General features: G+C 39.9%; 1 protein-coding gene across 1 annotated transcript in view; it reads left to right on the top strand.

Annotated features, from left to right (window-relative positions):
- The window catches only part of USH2A (usherin), an 800,680-nt gene that overhangs the window by 723,506 nt on the left and 50,338 nt on the right, over nucleotides 1-26,836 (top strand). The window contains exons 62-63 of the mRNA XM_003814150.6: nucleotides 18,944-19,171; nucleotides 23,718-25,234. Coding sequence (XP_003814198.3) covers nucleotides 18,944-19,171; nucleotides 23,718-25,234 — 1,745 coding nt within the window. The remainder of the gene's footprint in view (nucleotides 1-18,943; nucleotides 19,172-23,717; nucleotides 25,235-26,836) is intronic.

The raw sequence follows: 26,836 nt of genomic DNA on the forward strand, positions 1-26,836 counted from the left end.
ACAAACCACTGCACAAGGAAGTTAAGAGAGGACACAAAAAAATGGAAAAATATTCCATGCTCATGGATAGGAAGAATCAATATCCTGAAAATGGCCATACTGCCCAAAGTAATTTATAGATTCAATGCTACCCCATCAAGCTACCATTGACTTTCTTCACGAAATTAGTAAAAATTACTTTAAATTTCATATGGAACCAAAAAAGAGCCCATATAACCAAGACAATCCTAAGCAAAAAGAACAAAGCTGGAGGCATCATGCTACCTAACTTCAAACTATACTACAAGGCTACAGTAACCAAAACAGCATAGCACTGGTACCAAAACAGATATATAGACCAATGAAACAGAACAGAGGCCTCAGAAGTAACAACATACATCTACAACCATCTGATCTTTGACAAACCTGACAAAAACAAGCAATGGGGAAAGGATTCCCTATTTAATAAACAGTGCTGGGAAAACTGGCTACCTATATGCAGAAAACTGAAACTGGACCCCTTTCTTAGACCTTATACAAAAATTAACTCAAGATGGATTAAAGATTTAAACATAAGACCTAAAACCATAAAAACCCTAGAAGAAAACCTAGGCAATACCATTCAGGACATAGGCATGGGCAAAGACCTTATGACTAAAACACCAAAAGCAATGGCAACAAAAGCTAAAATTGACAAATGGGATCTGATTAAACTAAAGAGCTTCTGCACAGCAAAAGAAACTATCATCAGAGTGAAAAGGCAACCTACAGAATGGGAGAAAATTTTTGCAATCTATCCATCTGACAAAAGGCTAATATCCAGAATCTACAAGGAACTTAAACAAATTTACAAGAAAAAAACAAATAACCTCATCAAAAAGTGGGCAAAGGATATGAACAGACACTTTTCAAAAGAAGACATTTATGCAGCCAACAAACATATGAAAAATAGGAATGCTTTTACACTGTTGGTGGGAGTGTAAATTAGTTTAACCATTGTGGAAGACAGTGTGGTGATTCCTCAAGGATCTAGACCCAGAAATACCATTTGACCCAGCAATCCCATTACTGGGTATATACCCAAGGCATTATAAATCATTCTAGTATAAAGACACATGCACACGTTTATTGTGGCACTATTCACAATATCCAAGACTTGGAACCAACCCAAATGCCCATCAGTGATAGACTGGATAAAGAAAATATGGTACATATACACCATGGAATACTATGCAGCCATAAAAAAGAATGAGTTCATGTCCTCTGCAGGGACATGGATGAAGCTGGAAACCATCATTCTCAGCAAACTAACACAGGAACAGAAAACCAAACACTACATGTTCTCACTCATAAGTGGGAGTTGAACAATGAGAACATATGGGCACAGGGAGGGGAACATCACACACTGGGGCCTGTCAGGGGCTGGGGAGAAAGAGGAGGGGTAACATTAGGAGAAATACCTAATGTAGATGACGGGTTGATGGGTGCAGCAAACCAGCATGGCACATGTATACCTATGTAACAAACCTGCATGTTCTGCACATGTATCCCAGAACTTAAAGTGTAATTAAAAAATAAATAAATAAAAGCCCGGGTGTGGTGGATCATGCCTGTAATCCCAGCACTTTGGGAGTCCGAAGTGGGCAGATCACCTGAGGTTGGGAGTTCAAGACCAGCCGTACCAACATGGAGAAATGCCATCTCTACTAAAAATACAAAATTAGCTGGGTGTAATGGCACATGCCTGTAATCCCAGATACTCGGGAGGCTGAGGCAGGAGAATTGCTTGAACCCGGGAGGCGGAGATTGCGGTGAGCCGAGATCGTGCCATTGCACTCCAGCCAGGTCAACAAGAACGAAACTCCATCTCAACAAAAAAAATATAAATAAAAAATTTTTTAAAAGCAGAAGTAGGATTACAGAAAGCAGAGAAGCCCAAAAGATTTGAATGTTCACTGACAAACACAGCAATAAAGTATTTGATATTGCAGGCTTCATTTGAAGTAAAGCTTCAGGAATACCTGGAAACCAAGCTACAGGGTGGCACTCCGCTCCCTAACCAGCCTTTGCCAAGAGGAGGGGTCTTTCCAGAGACAACCATAGAGAGTAATCTTTAGCCATGTTATCGTCTAATATCAAAAATAGGGGGCAGGCCAGGTGAGGTGACTCACACCTGTAATCCTAACACTGTGGGAGGCCGAGGCAGGCAGATCTCTTGAGCTTAGGAGTTCAAGACCAGCCTGGGCAACATGGTAAAACTACATCTCTACAAAAAATACAAAAAAAAAAAATTAGCTGGGCCTGGTGACACATGCCTGTAGTCCCAGCTACTTGTGGGACTGAGGTGGGAGAATCGCTTGAGCCCAGGAGGTCAAGGCTGCAGTGAACAGAGATCATGCCACTGCACCCCAGCCTGAGTGTCAAAGTAAGACTCTGTCTCAAAAAACAAACAAACAAAAAAAACAGAGGGTGTAATGGAAGTGTTTTAATATGACCATGGCATCCTCTCACTGAGATCTGCTACCATTTATTTTATTTTGTTTGTTTAGAGACAGGTCTCACTATGTCACCCAGGCTGGAGTGCAGTGGCTCCATCATAGCTCACTGTAAGCTTGACCTGGGCTCAAGCGATCCTCCCACCTTGGCCTCCCAAAATGCTGGAATTAGAGGTGTGAGCCACCATGCCTCCATTTGTAATTTAAGCTGATAAACGAGAGCAGGGGCACAAGTCTGTATCCGCTAACTCTTCAGCAACAGCTGACCCAAGGCCAGCAAACCCATTGCATAGCCAACAACCAACCAGATCCTGTCTTTCTGAAGACACACAGAGACAGTAGTCAGATGGTTATGACTAATAAGGCTGTAAGGTTGTTTAGACTGACAATTGGTAGCCATGCTGGGCAAAAGGGAAAGAAAGAAAATTAAGAGAAAGGGAAAAGAGAGAGAAGTGCCATGCAGCCCCTGAGTGACAGAGAGAGAAACTCAGTTCTGACAGTTTTCCAGTTTCAAAACCCAAACCTGTAAAGTTGACCCTTGAACAACACAGGTTTGAACAGGTCCACTTACCCATAGCTTTTCTTCTGCCTCTGCCACTCCTAAGACAGCAAGACCAATTCCTCCTCTTCCTTCTCCTCCTTGACCTATTCAACAAGAAAATGGCAAGGATGAAGACCTTTATGACCTTTCTCTTCCTTATGATTTTCTTAATAACTTTTTCTCTAGCTTGCTTTACTGTAAGAATGCAGTATATGATACATATAACAAACAAAATATGTGTTTGTTGACAGCTTATGTTGTTGGTAAGGCTTCTGTTATTAGTATCCTGTTAGTAGTTAAGTTCCAGGGGAGTCAAAAGCTATGTGTAGGCCAGGCACAGGGGGTCATGCCTGTAATCCCAGCACTTTGGGAGGATGAGACAGGCGGATCACCTGTGGTCAGAAATTCAAGACCAGCCTGGCCAACATGGGGAAACCCTGTCTCTAAAAAAAAATACAAAAATTTGGGTGTGGTGGCACACACCTGTAATTCCAGCTACTAGGAGGCTGAGGCAGGAGAATCCCTTGAACCCAGGAGGCAGAGGTTGCAGTGGCCAAGATCGTTCCACTGTACTCCAGCCTGGGCAATAGAGTGAGACTCTGTCTCAAAAAACAAACAAACAAACAAATAAAAACAGAAAGTTATGTGATATGTAGACGTTTGCCTATGTAGGACATTGGTTCCCCTAACCCTTGCATTGCTCAGAGGTCAGCTGTAGCTTCTGTACAGGCTTGGGTTCTATACTTGCCTTTTCTCTTCCTTATAAAACCAATCAAAATGAGTTTCTTTTCCCTGTAACTAAATTTCCTTGACTAGAATATTGATTACTGCCAATTCCCACCTTTCCTGTAAGTTGTAAGTTTTAGAATCTGGTTGTTATATTTTTTTATTGGGAAATACAATTGATTTTCGTATGATCCTAAAATTGCTGAACTCTATAATCGTTTATTTTTAGATTCTGTGGACCTTTTAGGTAGTTAATAATCATATCTCATGCTTCAAAACCCGTGTACCTTGTGTTAGAATAAGATAGGATATGATAGGCTCTGGTAACAAATAAAATTCCAAATCTCACTACCTAATGCAATAAAAGTGGGAAAGTCAAAGGTGGATTTGGCTGCCCTTCTCCATCTTATATCAGTGTCAGATCATGATAGGGGAAGAGCATGCTGCAGAGTTCTGCAAGAAGCTTTTAAGGTCCAGACCTGGAAATAGCTGACATTCCTTCTTCTCACATCCCATTGATAAGAATGTCTCATAACCTCTCTATTTAGGGGCAGGGAAACTAGCAACTGTGAAAAAAGTAAAATAAATGAATATTTGGTAAATTATAATAATCTCTGCTGCATAGCTCTTTTTATTTCCTTATCTTACATTGCCTAGGATTACCACTACAATAATAAATAGAATGCATCTGTCTTATTTGTTATATTAACAGGAAGACTGCTAAAGTTTTATCATTAAGTATGATTTTGCTATATGAGTGCTGAATTTTGTCTCTTGAGATGATTAAATGTAAAACAACTTTTCTAAGGGCTAAATCCTATATGGTCATTGCTCTGGACTGAATGCAGTTGCCCACTCCCTTTCCAAATCTGTACAATGAAATCCTAACCCTCAATGTGATGTTATTAGGAAGTGGTAAGGGGACAAACAAGGGAAGAGACAGATACACTAGAGTATAAGATCTATCAAGTAATAAACGTGGACCTGTGAGTAAATTCAAACCATTTTTCTCTCTTGAGTAGCCATGCTTATGACAAAGAAATTTTGAATGCCTTGTAGGTTGTTTGTTTGTTTGTTTTGAGATGAAGTCTCTCTCTGTCACCCAGGCTGGAGTGCAGTGGCGTGATCTCAGCTAACCGTAAGCTCCACCTCCCGGGTTCACGCCATTCTCCTGCCTCAGCCTCCCGAGTAGCTGGGACTACAGGTGCCTGCAACCACGCCCGGCTAATTTTTGGTATTTTTAGTAGAAACGGGGTTTCACAGTGTTAGCCAGGATGGTCTTGATCTCCTGACCTCCTGAAACACCCGCCTCGGCCTCCCAAAGTGCTGGGATTACAGGTGTGAGCCACCATGCCTGGCCAGAAATTTTGAATGTCTTGTTTTCAACAAATAATTTTAATTTAAATCGAAAAGAGTGTGTAGATATGAGTTGCGAATTTGTAATTCATTTGCAATTCTGGTATTGATGGATTGTCTTATCTTGTACAGGTCATTTGGGCCCTATGGACTTTAGGCTCAACAACAAAATCAGACAGTTGGAGTACAGTGCCAGTCACAATTTTTAGACTGTTTAACCCTAAATGTCTTTCTAATAGGCCTTATTTATATGAGAACATTTTATAGTTAACCACAAGTATTTTGTCTGTGTTTATCAAGAGTTACAAGCATAGCAGCCCTTTCTTTACTGAATAAAAGTTCAAACAAATCTGATTCATCTTTATTTGGAGCTGCCAATTAAAGTGGGATATAGTAAGTTAAGCAGTACTCAACATGTAGGCCACTAATCTCTTAGGGTCCCAAACACTCTTTCAGGGGCTCTGCCAGGGAAAAACTATGTTCATACTAACAGTAAGAACTTACATGTCTTTTTCACCTTCATCCCCTTCATGAGGGTACAGTGGAGTTTTCCAGAGGCTCCATGATGTATGAGGATGTAGTCACTCTGCTGGCTAGTCGTATACATGTCTCAGTATTCTTTTCCTTTAAACACTTCTCTACTTTAATTTTCAATATGGTACTATTGATCGATATAAAGATCAGAAACAAAAGTTCTTTGGTATCTTCAGTTGTTTTTAAGAAACAGCGGTCTTGAAACCAAAACACTGGAACTACTAATACATTTCACAAGTACATTTTACCTCCACATAGCACAGAAATAAAATCATAACCCTGTCTCTTTGTCAGCAGTATGACTCTAGGTAAGACATTTAACTTATCTAAGCCTCAATTTCCTTATGTATAACAATACAAATCTCCTAGCTTCATGTGAAGATGAAATGGGATACACCAAGTCTGACATAGTAGGAGCAAAAACTTTGCTCACAAATAATCTACCTTAGGAAGGATAGACAAGAAAATGGTAAACTGGTTGGGTGCAGTGGCTCACACCTGTAATCCCAACAATTTGGGAGGCCGAGGCAGGCGGATTGCTTCAGCCCAGGAGTTCAAGACCAGCCTGGGCAACTTAGTGAGATCTTGTCTCCACACACAAAAAAAAGTACATATGTGTGTGTGTGTGTGTGTGTGTATACACACACACACATATATATATATATATATACACAAAAATTAGCTGGGCATGGTGGCACACACCTGTGGTGACTCAGGAGGCTGAGGTGGGAGGATTGTTTGAGTCTTGGAGACAGAGGTTGCAATGAGCCAAGATCATGCCACAATACTCTAACCTGGGCAACAGAGTGAGACTCTGTCTCAAAAAAAATTAAAAATGAAAAGAAAATGGTAAACGAATAACTTTTGTTACCATAAGGGAGGAGAACTAAACAACTGGGGCGTGGGGAGGAGATGGGGAACTTTTCATTGATGCTGCACCCTTCACTTAGAAGGTCCAGTTTATGAAAAGTAATAATTTAGTTAAAACCTTCAAAAATGATTTTTAAAGAATTTCCCTGCTCCTCATAGATATAGCCTGGTAGTTTACATACCACTTCATTTTCTATGAAGTATTGTTGTTGCAAATTTATCTATGCAAAGAGCTAAGCATGCAATGATTGTTGCTGTGGTTATGAAATACTGCTTTGCTAAGGATACTGTAGCTAACTCACAGTTAATTGGCTGAGGGCTGAGCACACCCATATCAGTTTGCCATATACAGATTTCTGGTTAATTTGATTTCCATATGCAAAGTGAGAAGAAAGTTCTAATTTATATATATATATGTAAAATATCTTTCTCTCCTGAGTCATCAATCTCTACCTCATTATTGAAAAATTGCCATCAATATAAAAATATACTCCTGGTATCTCCCATTTTTTAAATATGTGACTCCATGGGCCCCTCCAGCTACCATCTCTTGTTCCTGTTCCCCTTTACAGCCAAACTTCTCAAAAGAATATGTTACTATTCCCTGTTTCTACCTCTATACATCTGTTCTCCAACCACCCACTCCAACCAGGTTTCTGTCCTTATCACTCCATTAAAAGGCTCATATCAAGACGATTTGCCACGAAATCAAGAGCTCTTCCTATGCACAGCTTCCTTAACATTTCAGCAGCATTTGACACTGCTTACCACACGTCCTTTAAAAAATACCCTCTTCTCTCAGTTTCAACGAGAACACACTGTATTGGTTTTCTTCCCTTTATTGTCCTGGTCTCAGCTTCTATTACTGATTTCCTTTCTGCTGCTGTCCCAGTCAGCCTCATCCTGCATCTGCCACTGAGTTTGGTCCTGAGCTCTCTCTTCTACTTGACCTACACTCTCTCCTTAGACTATTCCTAGACTCATTCAAGTCTACTTCTTAGACTTCACTCTACATTCGCTTCTTCACCCCAGCCCTTCAGCTTAAATTCTGTCCATATTCACTGATAATACAAATACTTTTGAACACTTACTCTAGCCCAGCCACAATTAGAGGCATTTGGGGTTTAGAGAGAATGAAGTAGATGCAGGCCTTTAACTCTGTGAAGTTTACGTTCTGGCAAGGAAAGACAGACAACAAGCAATAATCATAAAAAAATATGGTATGTTAGAAGGTGATGAGTGCTTAAGAAAATAAATCAGGATAAAAAGAATCAAAATTGGGAGGAGACAGGGAGGAGAGTGGGTCAGTTGCAGTTTTAAATAAGAGTGGCTCATTGAGAAGATGAGCTGAAGTTACTCATGCAAACCTATGCATAAAGTGGGTTGCAGGCAGAGAAAACAGCCAGTACAGAGGCCTCAAGGCACGAGCTTGTTTAGTATGTTTTAAAAATTTCAACAAGACTAGTGTGGCTGCAGTGCAGTTTTCCCAGGGGAAAATGATAGGAGACAATGTCAGAAAGGAAGTGGAAGGGTGGGCAGAAAGAACAGGCTTTGATTATGAATAACTTGAGGAACTAGAACAGGGTTTTGAGCAGAGGAGTGACATGATCTGACTTGTGCCCAAAATACACTTTTGCTATGTGGACAATGAGGATTTAAGGTTAAAAATAGGCTAACTGGCTGGGCACGGTGGCTCACACCTGTAATCCCAGCACTTTGGGAGGCTGAGGAGGGCACATCACAAGGTCAGGAGTTCGAGACCAGCCTGGCCAGTATGATGAAACCCCATCTCTATTAAAAATACATAAATTAGCCTGGCCTGTTGGTCCTTGCCTGTAGTCCCAGCTACTCGGGAGGATGAGGCAGAAGAATCGCTTGAACCTGGGAGATGGAGGTTGCAGTGAGCCAAGAGGCTGCACTCCAGCCTCAGTGACAGAGCGAGATTCCATCTAAAAAAAGAGAAAAAAAGGCAAACTGAGGCTACTGCAGTGCTGACAGTAGGAAAGTATGGCTTGGATCAGAGTGGTAGTAGTAGATGTGGTGTGAACTGGTGGGATTCTGGATGTATCTTGAAGTTAAATAAATCTAGTCCTATTTCCTAATGAGTAGAGTAGATGTGAAAAAAAGAGAAAATGAATCCAAAGTTTTTGGCCTAAACAACTGGAAGAATGAAGTCATCATCAACTGAAAAAAAGGGAAGACGGCAGGTGAAGCAGCTTTTCTAGGTACATCAGAATCATTTCAGTCAGGGAGACTGAACACTATGGGTTTTGAGATAGAAAGTTTATTATTATTGTTCATTACAGACAGGGTCTTCTTATGTTGCCCAGGCTACACTCAAGCTTCTGGGCTCAAGCAATTCTTCCACCTTAGCCTTCCAAATAGCTGGGACTGCAGGTTTGCATCACCACACCCAGCTAAAGATGAGCGATTTCTCTAGGAATTAGACCTTACGCAATTGTGGGAATAGCTGGGAAAGTGAAGATTTGGGGAGGGGAGTAAGAAGATGGGTAAGGGAGTTGCCACCATGCCCATTCAAGAAGCCAAGGATGGCGAGCCACCTTAGTGTCCCTACCACAGATGCCTATGGAGAGGTCTATGGAAAGCAACTCCTCTGTTTAGCTACCATCTCTGTGGGGCCAGCACTAAGTGTCAGGTGGTAGACCTGGGCCACTATTGGTTAAAGAGTCAGCAGCTGGAAAGAAGAGTCAGATTGGAGCAGTGGAGAATGAGGACAATCTGGAACCCACTTGCACCTCTGTGTCGATTCGTCTTCACATCTAACTTCAACCAACTTCGAAGAGTAATGGCCACTGATTTACTTTCATTCTCCAAATTGTACGTAAATGTATCTTTAATCCAGAACTAGATAGAGAAGATATATTACTGCTATATATAACAAAGTACAACAAACTTAGTAGCTTAAAAACAATTTCTACTTGTTATCTCACAGTTCCCCTTTGTCAAGAGTCTCAGGCCTTTTGTTCAAGTCTCATAAGGCTACAATTAGGGTGTCTGTTGGGCTGTGTTCTCATCTGGAGGTTTGAATGGAGAAACATTTACTTCCAATCTCATTCAAGTTGTTAGCAGAGTTCATTTCTCTTGTGTGGGAATGAGAGGGAGGCCCTGGCTTCCTGTTGGCTGTTGGCCCTCATGTCCTAGAGACCACCTAGTTCCCCTCCACAGGTGTCCTTCACAGGCCCTCTCATAGCATGGCAGTTTACTTCTTAAAGACCAGCTGAAGGATTTCACTTTCAGTCTGCTGAGATGGTGTCTGCCATATTTATGGCAGTGACATCCCAGAGCTTTGCCATTTTCTATTAGTTAGCAACAAGGCATAGGCCCTGACTGCACTCAGGGGGAGGGAGAATCACACAAGGGCATGATTCTTTGCAGGGGTCACCTTAAGGTGTGTCTCCCACAGAAGGAATTCTGAGATATGCAGTTTCACCTTAACCAATTTGACATAATACAAACTTCAAAAAAGGGAAAATCAAGAGATCATATGGAGACTTGTTAAGTTTCAGATGTATTAGACATCCAAATGAAGAGGTTAACAAGGCAATTGGATATAAAACTGGATTTTGGGAGATATGTCCAAGGACCCTCAAATGTGTATTCCTAATTCAGTCTCTTCCCAAAACTATAGTTTCATTGGTCTGTCTACTTGACATCTTGAACTTAACAAGACCAAAGTTGTTCCTTCCCTTCCCAAATCTGTTACTGCTCAGACTTCTACATCTCATTAAATGGTACCCTCACCTACCCTTTCTCTCAAGAAAAAAAAACCTAAGAGTCGTCCTTCATTCCTCTCTTTCCCTTGCCTTCTACGTTCAATCCATCATAATTCTATTGGTTCTACATTCAAAATATAAATCCATCCCCTTAATTCTATGTCTACCATTACCACCCTAGTCCAAGCCACTATTACCCCTTCCTGGCCTTCAGCAAAAGCCTTTGAATGTCTCCCCTCCCTCTCTTGACCCATGTTATGAAATGGATTGTGTTCCTCCCAAAATGCATACACTGGAGCCCTAACCCCCAAGGTGACTGTATTTGGAGATAGGGCCTTTAAGAAGGTAATTAAGCTTAAGTGAGGTCATAAAGATGGGACCTTCATCCTATAGGATTAATGTTCTTATAAGAAGAAGAGACACCAGAGATATCTCTCTGCATGCACACAAAGATGACATGGAAACACATCCAGAAGACAGCTGTCTATAAGCCAGAAGAGAGGCTTCACCAGAAGCCAACCATGAAGACACCTTGATCTTAGATTTCTAACCTCAAGAATTGCAAGAAAATGAACTTCTGTGTTTAAGGCAACTCAGTCCATGGTTCTTTGCTATAGCAGCCCGAGTAGACAAATGCAATGGCCTCCATATATTGTTCACACATCAGCCAGAATGATTTCTTCAAAACCTAGATTAAATTGTGTCACACCCTTGTTTACAGGCCTTCGATGGTTTTCCACTGAAATTGAATCAGACTTGAACTCTTTACCTTGGCCTCCAGGATTGATACCATCTAGCTCCTGCTCATCCTTTTGACCTTCTCTTGGGCCATTCTTCTCTCCATCACCCGGCTTGGTCGCACTAGCTCCTTTCTGTCCACAAAAACACCAAGTCTGTTCCCATCTTAGAGTTTCTGTTCTGCTCTTGCTTTTGCCCAAAACTTTGTCCCCTGATTCTTCACACAGATGGTGTTTTTCTGCACTCTTGCCTAAATGTAACTTCCTCAAGGACCTTTCTTACCCGCCCTTGTAAAATCAAGAATTTCATTCACTCTTCCCCACTACCTAAGCCCAAACACTAATTAGTGCACCACCCTACTTATTCCCTTCATAATTTACCAAAATTTCCAATTCTCTCTCTATGTCTTGATCTCTCTATCTCTCTCTGTTTATATATTGCCCATTTGTCCTCGTTTATAATGTAAAATTCAGGAAGGTAATGACCTTGCCTCCCTTGCTTTCTATTGTATCCTCAGAGATTAGGAGCATGCCTAGTGTATAAGAAGCTCTCAATACATGTGTGTTTAATCAAGGCTTAAATAAATATAAAGCTATGGCCCAAATGAAAATTTTTATATGAGTTTTAGTACAGTTTTGCTACTATTTCCATAGAATAGATTATCAGAGTGAAATTGCTGGGTCACAGCGTATGCACATTTTTAATTTTGATAGATCAGAAGTACTGCTTTTTAATATTTAGTGTGACTGATTTGCCACTTTAAAATTTAATTATCACAAATTTAATTTTTTTCCTCTTCTCCTTTGAAAAATGAGGCATTTCAAAACCATTTTTCCCCCAATGTTTTTATGGTAACTGAAGCATCATTGTTCATTTTGCAATAACTCTAGCTTTTGCTTTATAGGTTAAATTGATACAGCCAATTTGTCTATAAAGAAAATGTCTGTGAATTGAGTCTTCTTTTTGAATTGACCCCTCCATTACAAAATGAATGATGTATTCTAAAGAGAGAAAAAAAAAAACCTTCTCCCTTTTCACGTATCATTCTTCTTTTCTGAGTGTAGAGAGTTGTTGGAGTAAAAGCATTAAAGTGATCCCAGTGTTAATATGTGGATCCTCCAAGCTGAACATTTTAAGTTTGAAATTTACAATTGTTATAACAATTGGCCCCTGCCTAATCCATTAGGCGACAGCATTAGCTAGAACCCAGAGCTAGGAATGCTTTAACACTTATGAGTACATTTGAGTTGGCCTCATTGTTACCCAGTCGTCAATAGTGTCCTTAACATTTCCAGCTGTCTCATCACTGTTTGATATGTACAAGGGGCTGGGAAAAGGGTGTAGAGGGTTCCACTCAAACATGTCCCCAGTATCAGGAGAAAACACACTTCAGGAAGGCGTGGTTCTGATAGTGGGTCAGGAAAGAAAATAGGAAAATTGGTTTTAACACCATTCAGTTATTATACTTCCTGCCTCAATTGAAATCAAAAGAAAAATCCTTGTGTCTAAAGAATAATTACAAATTTTGAAATAGAGTGAATGTTCCATAAAGAAAATTTTAAATCTTTTTTCTAAGAAAATACTTCTCCTATTACCTTGTGCAAATGGCAATCTATACTTATTGGCTGAATAATAATTGAGTTAATTAATTAATTCCTGGCAGATTTATTATTTCATTAGTCACTGACCATGATCTATACCACGATAGGGTGAAATTTAAAAGTTCTTCCATTATTCCTTCAAATTGCATTGCAGAGCTCTTCACACATAATTAGGTCTTAAATTTTTTGCCTAATGTTACTTATTGTTTCCTAACAAATGCAGTTCAAAAACTTTAGGGTGACATTCACAGCCCTCTTCAGTCATCACAATCCCCTTTCCAGCCACAATTCCTACTATTCCCCTGCAACCGTCACACTTCTGCTTTGTTGAACTGCCACCCAGGTATCTCCAGAACTTTCTTCTGTTCCTTCTTCTAATCCTTCATCTATTTTTATCTACTCAAATTCTACATCTTTCCTGGCCTGGATCAAATGCCACATCTCAATTAAGTCTTCCCCAAGTCCTCACCCCCTTTCTTCTGAATAACAAGTATCTCCTTAGTATTTCTCTGGTGCTTATTATAGCACTGCCACACTGAATTGTGTGTATGTATATACATTATTGATTTGCTCTATTAGATTATAAGTTCCTCAGAGTCAAGAGTCTGTGTTACCCATCTTGTATCTTCCATTGCAATTTTTAGAGTCTTTTGCATAAAAGATGCTCAAAAATGTTTAAAGAAGTAAACCAGCTGCTGAGAAACTGCTAAATGTTTGCACTGAGCATTTTGGCAGCTGTGTCATCCCACTTGGTGATGCTGCCTAGCACATACACACTAAAACAATAGGCCTGAACACTAAACAATAGGCCATGGTCCTAAAGGGTATTTTGTTCTACCTTTCTTGTATTGTGAGTTGATCTTTGATTCTGGAGCAACTCTGCATGTACATGTGTGCTGTCAAAATAAATGTCTTTTTTGTCTCACCAGCTGAGATACATTTAGGTGAAGATGGCACTGGTAAAGGAAGTGTGCAGGTGAAGTCGGTGAAAATGTTCTGACAATGTTTATATTTTGCAGGCTTGGAAGTCTCATGCCAAGTGAACCATGGATAAGTATTCAAGTTTGATATTTGCCTAATGCGTGGTAAAAAAATAATAATAATAATTTCTGTATCAAGACTGATTTGATGGCCAGGCGCTGTGGCTCATGCCTGTAATCCCAGCACTTTGGGAGGCCATGGCGGGTGGATCACCTGAAGTCCGAAGTTCAAGACCAACCTGGCTAAGATGGCGAAACCCCGTCTCTACTTAAAATACAAAAATTACCTGGGCGTGGTGGCGGGTGCCTGTAATCCCAGCTACTCGGGAGACTGAGGCATGAGAATCACTTGAACCTAGGAGGCGGAGGTTGCAGTGAGCTGAGATTGCGCCATTGTACTCCTTGCATTCCAGCCTGGGCGACAAGAGTGAAACTCCATCTCAAAAAAAAAAAAAAAAAAAAAAAAAAACTGATTTGAATTTTGCAAAATAGTATTAGATATAAATATGTTGATCAACTTTTGGGGAACTTAAAGGTTAACTTTATAAATGGAGAGGAAAAATAGTCCTGCAGAATCCACACCTCAAATTATCTGGCTTTCAAAAATCTAGAAAAATATATTGTGTTGATTTGTCTACATTACGACATATAAAAGTCATCCAATTGCCTGGATGTACTCTATCCAAAGTCATGGCTTTTAGATAACAGTTAATGGGAGCTCGAACTGCTTCTACATTTTATTTGTAATCTAAATCAGAAACTCTAGGTCTCAGGTATAATCATTCCTTATCATTAAGACAAGATAAAATGTAATTAATGATAAAGGATCTGGGCAGTTCAACTTAAGAATACAGAGGTTAATATACTTAAATCTAGATTCTTCTGAAGTTCTCTTTGCACAAAAAGGTGAATTTTTGATGTGACTTATTCTCTGGTTCTTGGTATTCGTGATAACTAAGGAGGCAAGGGAACCCTGTGACTTGGTTAGGATGCAGAAGCCAAAACTCATCCATTTCAGGATAAAGAGCCCAGGATAAGGGAGAATCATAAATGAAATACAAAGCCAGAAGAAATCCCACTGGCTTAGAATGAAGTTGATGGTGACCCGGAAGATTAACCCTTTCCAAAATATAATATGCACACGTAATACTCTGTTGATGAACACAACAGTGCCTATACATCATTGTTTTGGTTCATTACTGGGAGCAGGGTAAAAAGATTCCTAAGGTCTACAGTAAGTGAGCTTAGTGAAAATGCACCCCAAAGACCAGAGGGAAAGCTCTGGAAACTGCTGGATCCTCAGATCAATAGACTCAAAGATGACTAAGTTGGGAAGCTTTATGCAGTTTAAACATTTGTGCAGGGAGTATCCCCACACAGCCTTTTATTGACAGCTACAGATCAATGGTAATTTTTGATCATTTTCAACTTACATAAACCTATTGACCCCATGGCCACCTTTGGGGCACTTCAAGTCATCAAAAATAATCAGAGGAGATGGTGTAAAATTGTCAGACTGCTGAAGACTCCAAGTAGTTTCATATGTCCCCAGGAGCTGAGTCGAGAGGTTAAAATATAGTTCAAATTGCCAGAAGAACCTCAACTGACAGAGTGTTCCAGAGAGTCTTGTCTTTATGTCTCATAAAATGAGGCACTGATTTGTATCCAAACTCTGACCTTCATGCATATAAAGTTAAAGAAGGAAAAAAGAGGCTGAATCCCATTGAAGATATTAGATTGCAAATAATGGATTATTCCTAGTAAAATATTTCTTCCTGTTTTTCTTTGTTGAGTCATCTTCTTCATCTGCTGCCTAACAAAAGTAGCTGACATGCTTGTAGAATTACATACAATATGGACATGGACATAGGATGAACAAAGACAAAACAGAAGCAAGTGCAAGGTGGCAGGCCAGAAGTCAGGGACAACAAAAAATGTAGTCAAAAAAATCATTAGGAAGAGTGAAAGGAAGGAAAGAGCAAAATAATGGCAATAAAGGGGAAGAAGTAAGAGTATTGAATTAAGATAATCTCTATAGAGGAAAAGGAGTGAGAGAAGAAGGAAAGGGTGAATAAGAGGAAAGAGAAAGGAAGGAATGGAAGAAAAGTGAAGCAAAGGAGTAAAAGGAAGGAAAATCATCTTTAGTGATGACTTTTCCTAGTTAGTGAGACAGAACGCTACATCTCCAAAGGAAGGAACTGAATCCAAAACATCTAAGATCCACAGTGCTCAAGCAAATATCCTAAATTTAAGAAAAATAACAAGCAACTTAGTACGTAAATGAGAGCCAACCCAATCCACAGAGTGAACTGCATCCAAATTTTGCAGCAGGATTCTAAAATAGTGAACTTTGATGTTGGAAATTCATTCAGGAGAGAATAATATAAATTATTTCCCAAAACGTCAAAGAATAAATTGGCAAGGATTATCTTGTCATTTTTATGTTTTCTTCATTTTTTAATATAGCTTTTACTAAACATTGACAAAAACTATGGCTATTGTTTAGATCTATTTAAGGAGTCTATATGTGGTTTGTGTGTGTGTGTATGTGTGTGTATGTGTGTGTGTATAAAACTATTCAGGAATAACAAAGTAGCCAGATGCAGCAGTGGCTTGCACCTGTAATCCCAGCACTTTTGCACAGCCAAGGCAGAAGAGTGACTTGAGCTCTAGAGTTGGAGACCAACCTGGGCAACATAGTGATACCCAATCCCTACAAAAAGAAGAAAGAAAGAAAAGAAACATTTTGTTTTAATTAGCCACACATGGTGGTACATGACTGTAGTCCTGGCTACTCCAGAAGCTGAGGCAGGAGAATCACTTGAGCCCAGGAGTTCAAGGCTGCACCGAGCCATGATCATGCCACACTCCAGCCTAGGCAAAAGAGCCAAAAAATAAGAATAATAATAATAAATTAAATAAATAAATAAATAATGTAATATGAGAACTTGTCCTCAGTATAATTTCATGATACAGAAATTACTTTTACATCCCAACATGTGGCTATTTCTCTCTCTCTCTTTTTTTTTAAGATACATGTAGACCAGGTTAAGCAAAACAACTGTTGTAATGACCCTTTGTAGGAGTATACCCCTAAAAATTTTCTGTGCCAGGCATGCATGAACTTCAGCTTGCAACCTACAGGCCATATTTCCATATTAGATGGTGGAGGTTTGGAAGCTAGGGCATTTTGAATACTTCTGCTTTCAAGGATCTGAGCCATAAATGTTTATTAAAAGAATCTATAATGAAATCAGTTTTGTTATTTTTTTAATGGTTGCCTGGAGTGTGTTGGATGACTGAATGCCAGTTGTTAATCATTAAGTACTCATGTTACCAAAAGTGTTTGATAGTATTGCCATCTAGGGGCTGAATGGAATTCTCAGCTCTGAAATAAACTATAATTGAGCAGGTGCAGCTACTGACAATATACATATGTTTTTGCTTTATAGCCCACATGCTTTTCATGTTTCTTATGACAAAAGCTTATGAAAAAATGTCCCCCAGCAGCCCACCTTTTTTATATATAATCTGTTAGAGGCGATTACTATTTGCTTTGGAGCGTATGCTTTTTTGGCATCTATTACTGAATATTCTGAACAAAGAATTATTCTTTTTTGCATTATTAATCTTGCCCATGTTTGCCCTATTTCCACAGAAAAGGAATCATTTATCAGAAAAGAGTGTTTGTAATCGAGACTTGTAGCATCTTCAGATTTAATATTCATTATGGTCATTCTAGTTCTGTGCTATATTTATCTAAAAGGCCAATCCAATGTTGTGGAGAAATAAGTTTTTAAATATTTATGATCTAACTTTTAATATTTTAAAGAGAAATTAGTATTTCTGTAAAATTTGTTTCAGAGTCTGATTGCTCAGCAAATGTTTAAATATTAAAAGATTTCAAGAGGTTAGCATGTAATATCATAATGGGACTTATTGAAATAGGAAAATTGACTTTACAAGTTTTTGATATGTGAAGGAAATTGTATTTTCTCTGCCTATGTTTAACACATAACAAGAAATAACACAGTTAAAATATACAGCCAATAATGTCAGAAAACAGCACCAAAACCTATTTCTACATTGTTTTGTTTTTGTCTAACCAGTTTGTTTAGAAAACAATTCTGTTTGATTTTGTCATCTTGTTTTAGATTTTATCCAAAATGATATTTGGATGCCCCCACACATAATTTTTTCTGATGTTCTTGGGTGCCTACTTTCAGAAATAACTTTCACTACTCCACTTTATATGCTTCCTCCCTTGTTCATCAAGGAAAGAAGACAATTGAAGACCATGTATCACATTCAAACATCTAATAAACCAAAGCAGATCATTGAATGTAAATATCCTACTAACCCAGTCAAAACTTTCTCATGATTTCTTATATCCAATGGGGATGGTACGCAACAGAAAATGCCAGTGTGTGTGTGTGTGTTTACCTATGAACACATTACTACCCCACTTGCACACATAATTCCTACTTTAAAAAGACATATCCTTTCAGTCCAGATGTGGAAAGAGCACCCCAGGGCCTTTAGAAACATTAGGATTCTTAGCTCCAGTTTAGTTATGCCAAATATGTTAATGCTGCTCTCCAAGCAGAAAAACAAACAAATTTTAAAAATCCTAATTTGGCTATCCCTTTTTTTCTTTTCTTTTAAAGCAACAAAGACCAAATTCTCCAAGCATAGCTAACAATTACTTTTGGTAGGTTTCGTAGTTTTACTTATGGTGCTTTTAACAAATGAAAATATTTTTATATCTATATTAATAATAGACTTCTCTAAGGGTGTTTGTACATGTATAGTTGAATTGGCTTGTTACTGTTTTCTTGTGTTTATTTGTTTTATTGAATTCGTAAGATATATATACATGCCAAGAGAATGAGAGAGGGAGACTGGGAAGATGGAGAGTCTTGTGTACAAACAGATAGTGTTGGGGATTTGGAAGTTAGGGGTGTTCAGGTTAACTCTCCAAACCCTTAATATTAACCTGGCAGGCAATTATCCCAGTCTCAGACATGCAGCTTGGCACCACTGATTTCCATTTTGAGCTGGATGCAGCACTGATCTGAAGCATCATTTTTTTTTTAATGTTTATATATCACACGCTTTGGGCTGCAAGCACTGAAAAGTCAAGGATGCTATCTGGTCCACTTTCTGAGTGTCTGAAATCATACAACATTGGGTAATATATTCAGGGTGTCAACAAGAATAAGAAAAAATGCATTGTTTTCTTAATGATAATTCAAAACTCTGCTGTAGTGTTTGCACTGCTGTTGCCTACATGCTTTGGCCATGAGGTTCAGAGAATGACTTTCCAGCAATATTGTCAGTTTCAAAAAAAAAAAAAAAAAAACAACTTAACCCGTTAATTTTCTTACAGGGAACAAGCCATCAAGCCCACCTATACGGGTTAGAACCATTCACAACATATCGCATTGGTGTTGTGGCTGCAAACCATGCAGGAGAAATTTTAAGCCCTTGGACTCTGATTCAAACCTTAGAATCTTCCCCAAGTGGACTGAGAAACTTTATAGTAGAACAGAAAGAGAATGGCCGGGCATTGCTACTACAGTGGTCAGAGCCTATGAGAACCAATGGTGTGATTAAGGTAATGTCTACCCTGCGTAAGAAATTATGTTTGGTATTCTCCAGATAAATAGATGAGCCCTGACATGCCATCAGGTCACTGTGGGAAAACTCCCTTCGCAGCCTGTTTAATTCTCCTTGATAGCTCCTCCAGGCACTTAATCATAGATCATAGAAACCTAGCTTAGATGTGTGATGCTTCCTATAACCCAACACTGAGCTAAATGCTCTCCATGGATTATCTCATTTAATCCCCACATCAACCCTACTAGGTGGGTACCACCAAACCTCATGAGGCATATGCAGGCTAAGTAACTGCCCAAGCCTACATTGTAAGTAATTGAGTTGGGATTTGAAGCCAGGAACTCACATCAGAACTGAACTCTAAAAGACTGTGTTCTTACTGCCTCCTGAATTACCCTACCCAGTTATTTGCTTAAGACTTGCCTAATTTATGCTTCAAAAAGAGCTCATTAAGCAAGCCACAGGTGTCTGCTAACTTCCCAACTTCTGTATGTAGCCGTGAGAAACAATGTTATAAATGTTGTATACGTATCTCAAGCTCTGCCAGCCCATGAGTACAGGGGAGATTGTATTTTCATGAATAGCCTGCATTTTGATGTTTTGAACCTTCAGCCACACAAAAACCAGCCTTTATCTACCTCTCTGATGTTCCTCCCCAAGGATGGTGGCAGACATACCTGTTAGTTCATACTACTGCCTTTACCTCCAGTCTCTCCTGGCCATGGTCCATCTCTTAGACCCTCATCAACTACCTTCTGCAGGCTGGGACTGCAGAGTCCCCCAGCCTGCAGCTGCTATAGACACACTTCCCTTTTCTTTGCCACTCCTTCTCCAAGAGGCAGACTCCCACATCAATTCCACATCACAGGGTTGAGACTAAGCTGTTACTTTTAATAAAGCCTCCCTGAAAACCCTAAGAGAGGGACGACAGCAGGAAATTACGTACAGCAATAACTAAGAACTGTAACTAGAGCTCACAGGCCCAGGTCCATCCTGTGGGCCTCTCTGTGGGCTGCCTCTCTGCCTAGCTTCAAGGCCTGCTGCAAGTAGCAGTAGCAAGCTGCTTCCCACCAGCCTGCCTACATGTGGACAGAAGCCAGACTTCTCCCCCCTGGGGCAAGAGGCTTGAGCCTTAGGATTCATGACCTTAAAATCCAAATCACGGCCCTAAGGCACCCATCAGAAAAGAAAGCTCCTTTTCCCTCAAAGCACTTCTTCTTGTGGTTATTTGGAGCCATGAGAGCATCTGCTTCTTCCTGGCATAATTGACAATAAGAATATTGACTCCTTGGACCTTTATTTACATTTCACCAAATATTAAGCAAATATTTGGTGAAATACTTCTACTAAGTGCCATATACTTATTCAAGAGTGAACAAGACAGTCAGGTTCCCTGATGTTACAGACCATGTGTGAGTGCACGTGCGTGTGTGTGTGTGTGTGTGTCTGTGTGAATAAATGTGGCAGAGTATATGAATGGTGGGGGTACAGAAAAGCAAACAATAAGCTAGTAAATAAATAAGCAAGGGAATTACAGAGAGCGATGAATGCTATAAAGAAAATTAAATAGAATAATGTAATTATGCCTGCTCAAGCTATTTTAGAATGGAATATCATTTGAATCAAGTTGACATTTGAGCTGAGTCCTGAATGACAAGACAGAGTTAGTCATGTGAGGATATGGGGGCAAAATGTTCCAGACAAAATGAACAGCAAATGCAAGGCCTGAAGCCAGGAATGAACTTGGTGTATTCAAGGAAAGAGAAGAAAGCTAGTGTGTATGAAGTATTTGGGGGAAAGAAAGATAGCACTAGAAGAGGTTGGAAGGACTGGTAGGAGACAGATTGTGCCCAACCTTGTAGGCTGTGGTAAAGTTTAGAATTTGTTCCAAGTGCAATGAAAAATTACTGAAGGCTTTAAGCAAAGGAATAGCATGATCAAATTTATGTTTTTAAAAATCACTCTGGCTACCCTGTGGAAAATGGACTATATAAGGACCAATGGAGTTTGAGAACTATTAAAGATTTCAAGGTAGAATTGAAGGTGGGTCAAATTAGAGTAGCAGTTGTGAAATCATGCACTATAGGTGAATTGAAGATACATTCAGAAGATAGAGATGACAAAATGTGTTAATGAGCTGAATGAGAGACATGAAGGAAAGGGAGCACTTTGAGATGACTTTTGGGTTTAGGCTTTGGGCTATTGATGAGGAAGGGGAGACTGGAAGATGAACAAGTTAGAAGGAGCAAGTAGATAGTGTGAGGTACAAGTCTAAAACTCCTGAGAGAGTTCTTTGCTGGGATAAATGTTCAGAATCCGTTAGCAGGTGGATGTTATATAAACCCATGGTGCCAGAGGAGATCAGCTATGGAGGGAATGTAACTCAACCTATTGAGAGTCTGGGATCAAGCCCTGAGGCATAAATGTGGGGGTCAAGAGGAGGAAAGAGAGCCAGCAAAGACTAATAAGAGGGAACTAGGCTAGAAGGAAAAGTGCATGAGCGGAGTGTCCAAAAAGAGAAGAGAAAATATGCCAAAATGTTGCTGAGAGCAGAAGTAAAATGAAGGCAGAGAAGCCACCCCGAGTATAGAAATGAGGAGGTCACTGTGATCTTGACAAGGAGAGTATGCAGTAGAATGGGAAACCTGGTTGGCATGGCTGGTTGAGGAGAGAATGGCAAGGGAGGAAATAGGACATCAACTCATTAAAGCCATTTAGATGAAAAGAAAAGCAGAGAAATGGAGCAATAGGTGGAGACTGTGGGATGGGGAAGTTTTATTTAAAATCATTGAAAAATACTAGAGTACATTTAAACATGAATAGAAATAACCAGTAGAGGGAGATAAACTGGTGACGTAGGAGATAATGAGAATAACGGCAGTAGTGAAGTCTTGGGGAAGGAGGAAGGGATGGGATAGAGCGCTTAGGTGGCCTTCAATAGGGACAGAGATATTTCATTCATAGCAAAAGGAGGAAAAGCAAATCATGTAAGTCTAGATTCACATGGATACAGAGGTCAGAATATATAACATGGAGGCATTCTTCTCTAACTGCTTCTATTTTCAGTGAACGATGTGGTTATGTCAACAATCAATCAACGGTGAGGGAGGGAAGAGGGTGTTGGTGGTTAGGGGAAAGGAGGAAATGTGAAATAATCACCTGGGAAAATGACAGAGCAAAAGCATGAGGGAATAAAATAGGATTACAAATTGGTAATCGCCTGTTTAAAATGTATGGATAGAAGTTTAAAGTGAGACCAATAACAATGTTTGGGTGTTTTTCTACAAACCCATTTCAGAGCTTGAGTATAGCGGGACAGCTAAATTTTACACTAATTAGAGATTTGCCGGGTGAATATCAGGGGCAGCAAGGGGTGCTGGGGGGTCACAGAGGCTGCAAGCTAGTTATGGAACCTACGCTCCCTTCAGAAGATATGGCAGTCCCCTTCCCACATGGGGGTGGCCTTGCCCTGGGTCCTCAACAAGAAAATCACAGCAACATACAACATTCCAACATAAAGAGGTTTCCAAACTTCTAGGCTATGTAATCTTAGGGAAAAAATGGAGTATATTAACAATTTAGTCTAAATTAAGCTTGCCCAAGAACCACTCCTGGGAATGTTTCAAGGGTGTGCCTTCCAAGGGCTGTAAAATGTGTCCTGTCCCCTCTTGAGAGTCACCATGATAGGGAGTCATCAAAAGGAGTGTGTCATCTCTCTCAGGTTTGTTGGAGCAGGAAAAGGTTGGAAAATCACTGTTCAAAAACACCTGCATTCAGATTAACTTACTTCCCATCTTTCATAAAAAATGAAAACTTGCTCTACATTCGTACAGTATAATAAGCATTCAGATGTTTTTTTCCAGAACAAAAGACTACTTTGCCCCCAAGGAGCAATCAGTTCTTCCATGGCCTGCAAGAAAAAACAGGGTGTTTTTTTCCATCTCCTAGTCATAAAGATTTATATACATGTATATATGTACATGCATATATATGTATGGATATTTGTACTTATGTATAAAATATAGGTGTCTGTGTGCCTAAACACACACACACAAGCATACTCTTTCAGCCCTGGCACTCTGTAACAACAAATGATTAAGCATTGTAATTCTATTTCCTAGCAAATGCCGTGGAAGGTAGACCCTACTTTAGTCAGTATGAGATCAGAAGCAGTTCATATCCATAAAACAGGAGAATTTAATACTATTCTCTACTTTAAAAAAATACAAATAGGAGAAACCTTGTGAATACCATTTAAGTCAAAGAATCAGATTCAATAGCCCTTAGTTTTGAGATAAATGTTTATGTAGTTCCCAAACTGAAAAAAAAGAAAAGAAAAAGGCAAAGAAAAACATTGTTTGTCTCTCTGTGGGCCTTATGTTAACAGAAAAAAATCACATATCCCCAATTAATATCAGAATACTTCTTCTAAATTAGGGTCACCAAAATAAGGAACAAGGGGGTGAAGGTTAAAAAGGGGCTAAGTAACTACACAAAGAAATTGTATGCTGCAAGTTATCCCTTTTGCTTCTGTCCTTCTGTAGACATACAACATCTTCAGTGACGGGTTCCTGGAGTACTCTGGTTTGAATCGTCAGTTTCTCTTCCGCCGCCTGGATCCTTTCACTCTCTACACACTGACCCTGGAGGCCTGCACCAGAGCAGGTTGTGCACACTCGGCGCCTCAGCCTCTGTGGACAGATGAAGCCCCTCCAGACTCTCAGCTGGCTCCTACTGTCCACTCTGTGAAGTCCACCAGTGTTGAGCTGAGCTGGTCTGAGCCTGTTAACCCAAATGGAAAAATAATTCGCTATGAAGTGATTCGCAGATGCTTCGAGGGAAAAGCTTGGGGAAATCAGACAATCCAGGCCGACGAGAAAATTGTTTTCACAGAATATAACACTGAAAGGAATACATTTATGTATAATGACACAGGTTTGCAACCATGGACGCAGTGTGAATATAAAATCTACACTTGGAATTCAGCTGGGCATACCTGTAGCTCTTGGAATGTGGTGAGGACATTGCAAGCACCTCCAGAAGGTCTCTCTCCACCTGTGATATCCTATGTTTCTATGAATCCCCAAAAACTGCTGATTTCCTGGATCCCACCAGAACAGTCTAATGGTATTATCCAGTCCTATAGGCTTCAAAGGAATGAAATGCTCTATCCTTTTAGCTTTGATCCTGTGACTTTCAATTACACTGATGAAGAGCTTCTTCCTTTTTCCACCTATAGCTATGCACTCCAAGCCTGCACGAGTGGAGGATGCTCCACCAGCAAACCCACCAGCATCACAACTCTGGAGGCTGCTCCATCAGAAGTCAGCCCTCCAGATCTTTGGGCCATCAGTGCCACTCAAATGAATGTATGTTGGTCACCGCCCACAGTGCAAAATGGAAAGATTACTAAATATTTAGTTAGATATGATAATAAAGAGTCCCTTGCTGGCCAGGGCCTGTGCCTGCTGGTTTCCCACCTGCAGCCTTACACTCAGTATAACTTCTCCCTTGTAGCCTGCACGAATGGAGGTTGCACAGCTAGTGTGTCAAAATCTGCCTGGACAATGGAGGCCCTGCCAGAGAACATGGACTCTCCAACATTGCAAGTCACAGGCTCAGAATCAATAGAAATCACCTGGAAACCTCCAAGAAACCCAAATGGCCAGATCAGAAGTTATGAACTTAGGAGGGATGGAACCATTGTATATACAGGCTTGGAAACACGCTATCATGATTTTACTCTCACCCCAGGTGTGGAGTATGGCTACACAGTAACTGCCAGCAACAGCCAAGGGGGTATTTTGAGTCGTCTTGTCAAAGATCGAACCAGCCCCTCAGCACCCTCAGGGATTGAACCTCCAAAATTGCAGGCCAGGGGTCCTCAGGAGATCTTAGTGAACTGGGACCCTCCAGTGAGAACAAATGGTGATATCATCAATTATACCCTCTTCATCCGTGAACTATTTGAAAGAGAAACTAAAATCATACACATAAACACAACTCATAATTCTTTTGGTACGCAGTCATATATAGTAAACCAGCTGAAGCCATTTCACAGGTAGGTAGCCATGTCTCGGTTTTCTGAGAGTAAGCCACTGCTGACCTTTCTATTGCCTGAGCCCTTGGTCAGTTCTAATGAAGACTCTAAAAATGGGATGCAAGGTGTCCCCAACCTCCATCCACCTAAACGTGCATAGTAGACAAAACACATCCTCACCCAAGCAAAGCCTGCTTGCATAACCTCCAGAGAGCAGAATTCTTTCAGGTGATGTTTTGAGAGTCAGTGTTTCAGAAAGGTTTGCAATGCATCCTGGTATCTGAAATAAGTAGGACAGAGATGAGGCTAGTCCCCCTGGAAATACGCAGGCCCCTGGACAGTTCTGACAGCCCCGATAGGGTCATCTGGCCAGACTGTGAAGAAAATGATGTATTATTTTAAGGTTAAAAAGTGCCAATCAATGAGCGCAATTACCAGCCAGAGTTAGACTAAAACAAAATTTGTTTCGTGAAGAGCCTTCTTATCAAATCCAGCACTTCTTCCAGGAATAACAAGGCTTCTCTGACTCTACTTTCTTATGGTTTCTCAGGACAGTGCCACTTTGCTAGCTCATGTTTTCCTAGCGGTCCCATCTGGGCTCTGTGACATGCATGGAAGTGTGTTGTTCTCCACACAAAAGAATCTTGCCCATTGCTTAAATAATTGTTTGGCAGTTTTCCCCATCACATTTTAAGTAACTTACATCCCCAGAGAGAAGGGTAATAAGAGACATTTTATGCTTAAAATTTAGTAAAATGAACAGAATCACTTAAAAAAATTAAAGGCTGAAAGAGTGTTGATTTCCAACTACCACAGGTAAAATTCAGCTATTATTGTAATCTAGTGATGTGTAGATTAGATCCTCCTATAATTACCTCTGATATATAGTGCTGTTTAAATGAAACATTCATGGTCTTATGCATCTACTCATGACAATTATTTAGGGTCTATTAAATATTAAACAGTAATTAAAACTTCCTCAGGTATCCTCCGCAGCTAATCCACATGCTATGTGAGTTGGCTTTTATATTACCTTACACTGATTCAGGGCATTAAAAAGGCCCACTGTAGCTGCAGAGCTGTATATTCTACACTGGCTTCCTCTTTACCTGACTGTACCTCCAACTTTCAAAAACCATATCAATTTGCTCCCTTTTGAAACTCTTATTCAAAAAGTCTTCTAGAGGTGAAAGAGTTTGTCCAGGCATGAAAGGAATGCTTTTTCCAGGCTGGAAAAAAAAGTTTAATTTATCTGATAAATTGCAAGGATATTTAAGAATGTGAGAGAAATCTCTTCATTATCCACTCTAACTGAATCTGTAAGTGGCATTGACATAAAACAGAGTATCACTTCTATATGAAGTTGGAGTTCATGCGTGGTTTTTTGTTTTTGTTTTTAGTGGATTAATGTTCACTGAATATTGCAAATGAGTGTGTCCTCGTTTCAGCACCCCCAGCTGGTCAGTAAGAAGAAATAGCCTGGGAATGTCCTAAGTAGCAGAAGGAATCCAGCCCGAAATTTAAAAACTACCACAGATAACCCAGAAAATGAATAATCTTTTTGTGGGAAATCAAAATTGACTTCACAGAATTGCTTAGAAGTCAGATCTACCATACACAGCT

Source organism: Pan paniscus, chromosome 1 (assembly GCF_029289425.2).
Source record: "Pan paniscus chromosome 1, NHGRI_mPanPan1-v2.0_pri, whole genome shotgun sequence".
NCBI lineage: Eukaryota > Metazoa > Chordata > Mammalia > Primates > Hominidae > Pan > Pan paniscus.